At 39.0% G+C, this 11766-nt stretch overlaps 1 protein-coding gene across 2 annotated transcripts; it reads right to left on the bottom strand.

Moving 5' to 3' along the window:
- Positions 1 to 3846: 3846 nt before the first annotated feature.
- Positions 3847 to 11404, bottom strand: LOC129113397 (NEDD4 family-interacting protein 1-like). Of its 2 annotated transcripts, none has more exons than XM_054625658.1 (7): positions 11206 to 11404; positions 9188 to 9275; positions 8107 to 8237; positions 5926 to 6013; positions 5606 to 5730; positions 5334 to 5400; positions 3847 to 4957 (listed from the first exon to the last, which is right to left on the bottom strand). In XM_054625658.1, exons 1-7 carry the CDS (start codon positions 11233 to 11235, stop codon positions 4854 to 4856), a joined length of 633 nt encoding a protein of 210 aa, XP_054481633.1. In that variant the 5' UTR covers positions 11236 to 11404; the 3' UTR covers positions 3847 to 4853. The 2 variants fall into 2 exon arrangements, with proteins under 2 accessions (XP_054481633.1, XP_054481634.1); XM_054625659.1 differs by having other exon boundaries at positions 8119 to 8237.
- Positions 11405 to 11766: the final 362 nt, after the last annotated feature.

The raw sequence follows: 11766 nt of genomic DNA, 5'->3' as shown, positions 1-11766 counted from the left end.
GATGCTCACACCATGCGCCATGACACACATACAGGTAAAAATGACATCACAGCCTGTTTATTGGCATTAGAAGCATGTAGACTTCCAACACTTCCATCGCCTCCATGAGGCTCATGCAAACACATCCAAATATACGCACGCATTTTTAAGCACACACATGAATACGCCACATAAAGTGCAAGGGAGAGGAGGGGAGGGTCAGGATGACTCACACATCAATGATAACACCCCTCCCCCTGGCCCAATCACACACACACACACACACACACACACAGAGAAGAAAAAGACGGACATATCATTTGGATGCAACCCACATCTTCCCCACATCCTGGGAAACCTCCCATCTGAAACTCAGACTGACAGCAGGAGGATCTGACTGCAGTTTGTCTAAAGTGAAGGGGAATGGCAGGATATCCTGACTTAAAAATAAATAAAGATAAATTAAAAATGTGAAAAGTTTCCAGTGGAATGCCTGCAGGTCTTTAATCATGTAAGCTCTCATCTGTTAACATCAATTTTATTTTGGTTGAAATTTGTATACATTGTATATATATATATGTATATATTATTTGTAATATAATTTTAAGTACAAGTGAGAGCTCGGAGGAGATGATCATCACTAGTATATCTCAGACCACATTTCCCAGAACCCCCTCTTGTGTTAACAGAATGGATCTTTTTAAAGCCAGGCGTTTTATCTACGTCTTACCGAGGAGGATAAACATGTTACAAGTGATTTTTCCACCGGCCTTTCACTCGTTCCACCATATGCCTTTCTGAGAAAACTAAGACAGCTTTAGCTCCATTTGTGCTGAACAGAACAGTGCCCTGTGGAACTCTTATTAGCACAACATGCTGGTGCTGTCTACTGATGATTGCTGTATTGTTTCTCATGCACTTATTCTATCATGGACAAAGTCTGTGATCTTGTTCTTTATATGTTCTGTTTTTGTGCCAACGCTGCGAAAACAATTTCCTTTCATGAGCAATCTACCTGATCTGTTTGGAACACAGATCTGATCCAGGGTCACATAATGTGAAACGTTCTTATCTCATGCAAATTAGTGTCTCTAATTTGATGTATCCCATGTGTATGGGAGGGATTTTTTTTTCTAACCTTCATACAGCAGTAGTAGTTTCACACCTGGCAGCTGCTCAATATGGCCATTATTGTGCTGTTGAGCAACTTTAGTGGAGCAATTTAAATTCAAAGTGTCTTGCTCTCAAGTCCAACAGTGGAAGTTGATGAGGGAGGTATAAAAAAAGAGAAAGTGATGATCATGCAACACAATCCTTATCGCTCTCTTGCCGAAAGTTAAATGAGGAGGTCGATACCACTCCCGTGTTTGAGAGCAGTATCCATCTTCTCCTTTAACTGTCAACAGGAAAGCAAGTGTTTTCCCCAAAATGTCAAAGTATTCATTTGAGCGTGAACAAAAGGGAGTTATCAAAATCTGTCTTTCTGTGTCACTAAAAGCCTTTTTTTATAGAAATCTAAAAGAAGTATTTTCATGTATGACCTTTTGACATGTAACAGTAGAAAAATAATGTGTAAATGATGAAATGATTCATTTATTACATCCAAATCTCACAAGCAGTTTACTCACTCAATTCTGCAGTCAAGTTAGGAAGATCACATAAATATTGCACCATTTATTTTCTGCAGAAAAGGTTCTAAACTAGCCTGCAGTGTCCTCATTACCTCGGGAAACAGCCACAGAAAAACACAACCCCTGAACGAACCCTGAGTAGGGTTAATGGGAAAATCTCCCAATTGTTTCGGACAACAGGCTTCTATCAGCTATTGTAAATTCAAATTGTTTGCACAAAAAGTCTTTCTAACCGAAGCCAGCCAAGTTCAGCATGTCTCTTTCGGAAAGATGGCTCAGTCCCAGGCTCTCTGTAAATCAAAAAAAGGTCTCCTCTTATCTTTTGATAGCTAAAACATGCAAGCAGCACAAGCACTTGGCTAGCACACATAATTCCCATCAATTACTCCAAGAAATACTTCCGTCTCTGTAAATCGAGGGCAGCTGACAAGACACAGACAGCTCTTGGCACAATGGAGTTATTTTATGAATGACATCTGGATAACGAGAACACCTGGACCGGGTGACCCTGCCGGAGCAGAGGAGGGATGACGTTACAGAGGGATTCAAGTGGACTGAGGCTCAATCTGTGTACGATGTCGATGATAAGGAATTTTATTGTGTGTGCTTTGCCAGAATTTACAGCTGAAACACTGTCAGCGATTAAACCCGTCTGCACCTGGCAAAATGAAGTTTGTTTTTTCCAAGGTCATCTGGTGACGTGGTGGTTCATTAGACTGGTGTTGCTGGTCTGGAGTATGACCTTTGCCCTATTTGCCGTGCTTAACAGGCTATTTCTGCTGAGTAAAATTGAATCAGTTAACAAAGAAATGATCTTAAAATACTCAAATGATTTGTTTTCTAAAGCTGAGACAGTTTAAGTTCACATTTCAGTCCCAGAGCTACTGCACATCTGCAATTTCTGACCAACAGCTGTTTCTGTTTTCTCCAAAGTGCACAGCGCATAAGAAGAAATGAGTTCAGGAAATCAGATTTTCAGAAAGCAGTGGTGCAGCAAGCCAGAGGTAAACAACGCAGGAAACGTATAGTTTACAGTGAAGAGAAACATTTGTTAACAATGTCACCCAACATTCAATCGTTTCCTCTCAGCATGCAGTCAAATTCAGAGTTTCCTGTCATCTAACCACACTTATGAATCTTCTAAAAAGTGTGGACCACATGGAGTGAGTTTTGAAATTAATATCCACCTTAAAATTGATTTTTGCAAGCATGAAAATCTGGTTTGCTTGACTTCTCTGCTATTTTCTCGCGACTACTCTAATCACATGCTGTAAAACAATCATTTGTAGTGAATTGAAAGTGACATTTTCCCCTCTGTGCACCGTAAAAATGACCTGAAAGGAGCTAATGTCATGTCAAGTGAGCGCCACTAGAGGCCAATATCCAACCGTGCTGATGGGACACTACGTGACAGTAAAAGTTTCCAGTGAAACCAAACACTGTGTCAGTTGGTGCGACATGTCTTCCAGGTGGGGTGACCTTCACTTCCTGTTCCAACTGCAAGGAAAAACACTGCTGACATGTATAATTAACCACCACCAGTAAATCATCTTGATTCCTGCACACACACACACACATCTCCTGTGTGTTAATTTTAGCATGGCTAAAAGTACGTCTCATGTCAGTAACTGAACATCATGGTCAGCTCAGCTTCCTCTCCCTGTGGCCGAGGACGGCTGGATCTCCACCTTTCTGAATCCTCCACATAACAGAACTATAAAATACTTCACGTGGAAGATTGTTTTTAGTTAGTTAGGTAGGTAGGTAAGGTCATCTGGGCGAGGTAGAGTTCAAATTAAACTTGATTATCTAAAACAATTTATCATCCACTGGGAGAGTATCATTTCTCAAATCCTTGATATATTTCTCTGATTTATGTAGTTTGAAGAAAATAAAATGTCTTCTTCTTCTTCTTCTCTGTGAATCATCGGGTTCTTTGAAATGCTTTGCTTTAATGTTTTCCTAAAGTCAAGCCACACCTGAGTTTCCTCTTAAAGCAGCCCAGAAAACATCAGCATGGAATGACTTGACTGAAATGTTTGTATGTAAAATGTTTAATAAAATCCAGCTGTGACAAAAAAAATATCTCCTCCTTTTAGTTAATATCAATAAGCTTATCTGAGAGGAAGTGGCATACTGCAACATGAGTAACTAGCAAAACTATAATAGCTTTTATGTCATGTGATATATTTACAGGGAGCTTATTATCATGTAATAAATAGCTTAACACCAAAAATGACTTTTTCCAGTTTAATTGCAAACATTTTCCAAGCGAGATATCGATATTCTTCTAAAAAATAATCATTCCACTTCCACTACAATGAGGATATACATTAAATGAATGACTCTTTCATTATTTCATTGCTGGGTCAAAGAAAAATCTCTGCTCTTCATATAAGGGCAGGGTTTCCAAATCACTTCTGGCAATACGATCATTTTTTTCCTCATTTGAAACCAATCATTTGGTGCCAGTGACTAGGATAGGGCGTTTAATTGCACAGTGGAGTGACAGGATATCAGCTTATTCCATCCCTGTCACTCTGTCCTTGAGCAGGGCAGCCTGTCAAAGAAGGAATGTAAGGAAACAACACTCCTGATTACAGTGTGTGTAAGCACGGACAATTTCTATTTAAATAAGTAAATCGGGAAACCTGGCCCGTTATCTTCTATATAGCCTCAACCTTTTCAGCCCCTGATCACCAACAAAAGCTAATCATTTGACATTTTCAGTCTTATATTAACTGAATTAAACACTATTTCGCAACGAATTAGTCAAAAGGGTTAAAAGCACATTAAACTGGTACTTGAAACATTATTTTACATTGAGTAAATCAACCCATAACCCCAAAATTACCCTCTAATTCCTGGGCTGAGAACCATGACGTCATCTGACAGAAGACTGATGAGAGAAAACACAAACAAGACTGCCCCCTGGTGGCTAACAGGAGAACAGCTCATGCTGCTGCTACCAACAGGCAGTAAAACAGTAAATAAGGCATTCATTTATACATCACACACTTCATGACTGCAAATAGCACTTGACAGTTCACCACTAAAAACTGAAGGGTTTTACAGCATTACACTATTTTACACCAAAAGAGGACAATAGATGTATTGTCCAAATCATGTCAAGCAGAGGGGGAAACGTGTTCTTTTCTCCCGTTGTGATTTGATAAAACCAGACAGTATGTTTCACTGAAAAGGGGGAAAAAAATGTATGATGAAAACTGCTGGATTGTGAGCTCAGTAGATGAAGAGGACCCGGGTGCGGGGCAGGTTGGAGAATGTGTCAGCCAGCTTGCGGATTCTGGCATAGTTGATGAATCCTCGAAGGAAGAGCAAAAAGCCTGGAGAGCAAAAAAAAAAAAAAAAAGGGGAAAGTGAGACACATCTGGAAGTGCCATAAGGGGGGGGTTATAATTCACTACAATAGTGACCATTTACCTCTGCCTAGTCATTTAATCTATTGTTTATATCCAAATATTGATTATAATGACAAAATGTGAATTTACTGTGGGGAAAAACGTATTCTCCTCCAACTTTGCAACTCTATAGTCAATATAACATAATTAGAGCTAACTATCCAGCTGTAACTATTCTGTAACATATATGACCTCAACACTGCTGCAGTGGAGCTCCGCTTAGCACAACTGTCTCACAAGCAGGGCAAAAACATTCAATTTCCTATTTGAATCATTTAAATTAAAGAGGTTGGCTACTTACCCAAAACCAGGAACACCCACCACAGCCAGTACTGTCCATCAAAGTAACCGGGGAAGTATGTGGAGAACTAGAAACGCAACAGACAGAACTTTAATAAGTCAACCACTACAGCACACACATTAAAATACCAGAGTGGTGTTTTGGGTTGTTTGTGCGTACATAAAACCACATTCTATGCGTGCAGTGTTTGTGTGTGTGTGTGTGTGTGTGTGTGTGTGTGTGTGTGTGTGTGTGTGTGTGTGTGTGTGTGTGTGTGTGTGTCCTTGTCGTACCCTGACTATGAGGATCCATTTGATTAGGGAGAGGCCGAAGCCTGAGATGGCCCCGTAGCGGCCGGCTGCTGAGGTGGTCAGACAGAAAGACAGGAAGAAACCGATCCAGTTGAACAGGAAGGCCACTGGACAGAGGATGGAGGGAGAAAAAAAAGAGTTAGTCATGTCTGCAGAAACTAAAAAAATTGAAATAACGGGAATTTCACTCATTTGCATTTAAAAAAAGAGAATATGTAACTTCTCCCGAAATCTAGGAAGAGGAGAGCTGATGATTAAAGATGATGGGTGCAGAGAAAGACGAGTAGGTTTGAGTTACTAACTGAAAAAAGTCAGCATGAAGATGCCGTCATTTCCTATCCTCAGCTGATCAGCGTCTTCAAAGTCGTCTCTGGTCACAAAGTCTTCATCCTGTGATGGAATAAGCAACAGGAGAGCAAAAAGACAAGAGAGTGAGTTTTTACTTCCAAGGACTTTACTCTCCTTTTTTGAAACTATTTCCAGTCTACCAATCAATCATTTTGAAAAAAGTGTGTTTTAGTTTAACCAATTCACAATGCTGTATTCAAAACTCTACAAGTACAAAGTAGTGACGACTGAGATCAGAGTGAATTGTGATTAAGCACGGGCAAGCACCTGAGTGGAAACCAAGCTTTGTAGGAAAACAGAGTAAATACAACACAAACAACCAACAGACCAATGGAACCACCACAACACAGCAAGCCAGTTTAATAACCATCAGTGTCACATTAGCTAAAAGGGTCTGGAGACAGTTCAATTAAATGTAGGACATCAGGAGAACCGGTAGATGTTGCATTCCTATCAACCAAACACTCGCGAGCACTCCAAATACACAAACGTACGAGAAAGGGTGAGGAACTGAACACATCAACACTGAAGGTACATCTGCGTTCTCACACAACGAATACTCTTCCTCTCACCATACACTCTCCTCCCACTCCTCCCAGTTACCTCCAGCGTACTGCGAATTACATCGTCAAAAGTCTCCAGGCGTTCCCTGTGCTGAGGCTGCTGCTGCTGCTGCTGATCGCAAGGCGGTGTTTGGCAGAGAAACACAACACCAGCAAATCAAACAGGATGGCCCCACATGCAGTCAAGTTGCAAAGCATCACAGTGACCAGTAGAGGTCAGACATGAGCTGTGTGAAATGTCTTTTTTTTTCTTTTCCTACTTGACGTTTTTTTAAACAGAAAGTCATTTCTAAAAAGGCCCGTCGTGTAGTTTCTGATGATAAGACGGAGAGACTCGGAGACTTTCTTAGTAAAGCCTGCTCATGGGAGGTTAGATTACTGGTGTTCTTTTGCAAACAGTCCCTCCAGCTAATGGCATCATGTGGACCAGGAGGCGTACTTTGCCCTTTGTGAATGAAGAAGACAGCTACACAATAACTGGAAAAGAAAAGGTTCCCGTAAACCAATGATTTGTCTTTATAAAACCACATGGACAGTCCCTAGATTTTGAAACTTTTAATGCGCCGGATATCAAATAGACTATAATATCAAAACAATTATAGCTTCATTTCAACGACGCATCAGTAATGAAAGGTTTTTGGCTTCGTTTTTTTTTTTAGTAAGATGTGGTTGCAAGCATTAAAAACAACTACAACATCAAAACAACTAGCAGCTTAAAAGCAAATTGAAAATGAAGATTTCACTACTTATTTCAAACTAACCCTCTTGTAAGGTACCCAACACATAGATAAATATCAGGGCTGCACAATCATGAGAATTTTGAATACCACTGGAAACATTTGCCTTTGTGGCTAAATTTGCTACAATACAGGTTCGAGACTTGTCAGAACATGTAATGCCGTCCCTGCATCAGTACAGAAGCTTCCTTAACGTTTCAAATGCCACACCAATATTTACTCAGAGTTTACTCAGAAAAACAAACGTGGGCACAAAGTGCACAGTGGGTAGTTCAGGAGCCTGGGAGATTGAACCATTAACGACAACAAGAAAAGGGAGAGCACCTGGGAGCCCTTGTGAGACATAAACTGTGGTTATTGTGTGAAACAATATAACTAAATGGCATTAAATATCATGTAGATATACTGTTGTTTTTTTATTATTGTATATGTTTTATTTATTATCTTAATCTGTTTCTCTGTACTTGAGCTGCTGCAACACCCGAATTTCCCCCATGGCGATCAATAAAGGAATATCTAAATCTTAATCTTAAATCTGAGTGATAAAAAATGTTTTTCTTTGTATTTATGAGTACCCTACTGTTCAAACTAGTCACAAATGTTCATGTCGGAAAGACAAATAGACACAATCAGATAAGTTCGCGTACAGACAGACAGAGTGCTGAAGACCGAACGAGAACAAAAGCTTTCCATTGCAGGGCGCTACACACTTCCTGCCTTGCAGATGACAAATGAAGTGTTTGGGCACAAGAGGGTACAGTGTGTGTCAGTGTACATAGAGAATGTCACCACAGGCAAAAATGCAAAAAATAAAAATAAAAAGTGAGATACTCACTCTCCCGGTTACCAGGGGAACAGTAGTCTCAGTCTTGGTTCTTTCTGCTTCGTCATAGGAAGGCAGCGTGGTCGCTACGCTGTATGATGGAGGCTTTGGGAAACCCCCGTCTTCCTTGTAGTCAAAGTAGGCTGAGGAAGAAACAGCACAGTTTCACAAACAGAGGCAGAAGTTTTACTAATACAAAGTATTTTGTGTTGTCCGACAGCCGACAAGTAACTGCATCACGCATTGACTGTCATCAGTCATATCAAGCGGATTGGAAAGTGGAAACAGGCTCAACGCTGGGAGGTGATCTCTGAACTAGAATTTCCAACGAATCCCAACTGAATTACAATAAAAGGTGCTGCTTGTGCAAACAAGACAAATTTCTTTCTGTTTGAGATTTTTTTTTCTCACAGAGCAAATGTTTGACTGACCCTATAGTGGTAAAATAAGTGGGGCGGCATGGTTAATGAAACACCATGCTGTTCTACATGAGTTAAACATGTACGAGTCTACTATCATGTTCCACTAAGAGGCCTACTGAATGTTCAATTTCGACGTTCTACGAATTAAACTTTTACTCATATCGTATCAATAATTTAAGTCTTTCAACTGTATACCTTTGAATCAAGACTTTCAGTGTTTGGATAAAGAAAGCTTGTGAAAAATAAAATGTGCAAATTTAAGAAGGCTACAACTGCAATTTTAATGTCACAGATAGATATTTAGTCAACATTTATGTGAATATAAGTATGGGATCAACAGAAACCCAATATTAAAGGACATACGAGATCTGGGACAAAAAAATCTTGATCTCTGAAGAAATGATTGATATCTGACCTGTGTGTTGTGTTTACCTATCAGTTTATTTATCCTTTTGAGGCGGTATACTGCAGTTATAAAGATATTAATATTAATACCCTATACAATGCCCTAACGCCCTTTCTCAAATAATCCACAGTTATTTGTTATTCACTGGCTCAAGATCTCTTAAAGGGCCGTGTTTCCCCCTCACTGTGCAGACCAACACGAATACGGCATCTCTATGGGTTCAACATCAGCACCAGGGAAACATCTGGATGAGCCATGGCCTTACCAGCATTGCCCACTGTGATGCTGCTGTACGGGGGAGGAGCGTCAGCTGCCACCTCTTGACTCTCCTCTGGGTCCTCCTCATTGGGCAGCTGTGGGAGCAGGAAAAACAACATCCTGGTTTATTTAAACGCTCACATTGATGCCGGAGCAGGCAAACACTGTTAGCTCCGCCACTGTTGCTGTTGTTTGCACAGTTAGCGCTGTAAGCGTCATTAGCCTTAGCCTCAGCTGTCGCCGTGTTGTGAGCCGTGTGGAGGAACTAGATATGGTCTGATTTACAAATTTGGCAATTGAATACTAAACATGTGTGATAGCATTGTCCGCCATCAGTTTGAAACAGATGTTTTTAGTTAAAAGAAGCTTCTCACCGCTTATGTAGTGATACATTATTATTTTAACACCCTGGCCTATTTAAAGAACTATTAAACTTAAATATCAATAAAATGATCAGAGGAGAAGAATGGAAACCAGGTCCACATTAAAAAAAGGTTTGCAAGCACATAGAACATTAATAAGAGGAAATGAGCGATAAGATGTTGCTCATTTCTCCCTATTTCTTTCTCTTGTTAAGAGTAAGACACAAGAGAGTGTGAGGATCGATTAGTTGATTCAATTTAGTTGTAAAAATGTAATTTATCCACAAAGAATTACCAAAAACACCATTTTAAATATTATATTTACCAGAGATGTGTAAGAATTTTTAGGGGGCAGCCCTAGTTTTTAGAGGTAAATGTTACAGAACATTTTAATGTTCTGTTTGTTTGTTTTGTTTGCCCTTTTTTTGTTTTGTTTGTATCTATGAAAAGCGCTATATAAAATTAAAAAATTAAATTATTATTATTATTTTATTATTATTATTATTACAGGCTTGGTTTTGATGTGGGTGAGACTTTCTTTCACAGGCCCTTTAGTTTCTTATCATTTCCTATTAAAAATAAACTGTAAACCCATCATAAATTTGTAAGATTACATTACAGGGAAAATTGGTAGACGGGCAACAAGTGCATTTCCCAATTTTTTTTCACCATCAGCTGAACATGCAGAAATATTAAACTTGTCTACTAATACAAATGAACGATGAGGGAATATTTAAATGGGTTTTCAATAATTTCAAGGAAATTCCTCTTGAAAAATAACAACTGAATAAAAACTCAACAAACAAATCTCTACTCAAGTAATGTTAACTGTCACTCTGGACATATGATAAGATAAGATAAGATAAGATAATAATACATTTACAGGATTGCAGCAGCATAGGTTATAGTGCAAACAAGAGACATTGTTTAAAAAAAAAAAAGAAACAAGATCAAAACTAAGTATTATAAATAAGCAAATAAGCAATAAAAACAGTAAATAATCCAGAATAACTGAAATATTATATATACAGTACCAGTCAAAAGTTTGGACACACCTTCTCATTCAATGTTTTTTCTTTATTTTTATTTTTTCCTACATTGTAGATTAATATTGAAGACATCCAAACTATGAAGGAACACATATGGAATTATGTGGTAAACAAACAAATGCTCAACAAACCAGAATATGTTTTATATTTTAGATTCTTCAAAGTAGTTGAATGAGAAGGTGTGTCCAAACTTTTGACTGGTACTGTACAGACAGAATAACTATTATAACTATTATTGCACAGTAATGATATCTTTAAATCAGTAAGCTACCAATTTAAAAAAAAAAAGTCCTGCAAAAGACATAAGGACAGGTCTGACATGGCAACATTAGGTTCGATGCCCACCAAACACACCCACTTAGGTCATGTGCCACATCTAACACGGAAACGGCCATCTTCACCCGATGGAGAATAACGACATGAACCTGAAGAAAGAAAACAATAAACGACCTAATTGACGACCATCACAGTGAGAATGTTGACCACCAACACACGTGGGCACTGCGCGTCCGCGTCATAACGTAAACAGTTTAGAGCTAACGTGAACATGTAACATGTGACGTAAAAACCCTTAAAACGCGGTTGTCTGGTAGGGACCGACGGTGTTTCCGTACCTGCTGATATCTGCCGCTTGGCTCGGCCATTCCGACTGTGAATCGACAACAAGCCGGGGAAAAAAAGGGGAGAAAAGCCGCCGGGACACCAGAGGAAAAATGATATAACAGCACGAAGTGTGAGCTCAATGTCCTCCGCGACAATGAAGACCTGTTTCCTCCTCGACTGAGCAGGGCACACCACTGTCAAGCTGGAGGGTTGTGAGAGGAAACCACAAGGCTTCCGGTTGTCTTTTTCAAAATAAAGACACTAAAAACACTGTATGTTTTTTATGAAGAATGAGCTATCCTACATAATAATAATAATAATAATAATAATAATAATAATAATAATAATAACTTTATTTATGTAGCACCTTTTACAAGTGCTTCGACAGACAAAGGCAGCAAAACAGTGCAATAGATGAATTCTATTTATTAATTCTCATTAATTATTATTATATTCCTTTATTGATCCCCATGGGGGAAATTTGGATGTTGCAGCAGCTCAATTACATAGAAACAGATAATAAATACATATTATACAATTAAAATAAAATAAAATAAAAATGTACAGTATAT

Source organism: Anoplopoma fimbria, chromosome 24 (assembly GCF_027596085.1).
Source record: "Anoplopoma fimbria isolate UVic2021 breed Golden Eagle Sablefish chromosome 24, Afim_UVic_2022, whole genome shotgun sequence".
Lineage (NCBI taxonomy): Eukaryota > Metazoa > Chordata > Actinopteri > Perciformes > Anoplopomatidae > Anoplopoma > Anoplopoma fimbria.
The sequence above is the reverse complement of the archived record's forward strand: the minus strand, read 5'-3'. Positions and strand labels throughout refer to the sequence as shown.

Excerpts from the sequence above, each read along its gene's own strand:
- LOC129113397 (XM_054625658.1), bottom strand. The coding sequence starts at position 11,235 with ATGGCCGAGCCAAGCGGCAGATATCAGCAG. Across the intron at positions 9,276-11,205 it reads CAAGCGGCAGATATCAGCAG|CTGCCCAATGAGGAGGACCC; the intron begins GTACGGAAACAC and ends CTGCTCCCACAG. Across the intron at positions 4,958-5,333 it reads GTGGGTGTTCCTGGTTTTGG|GCTTTTTGCTCTTCCTTCGA; the intron begins GTAAGTAGCCAA and ends TTTGCTCTCCAG.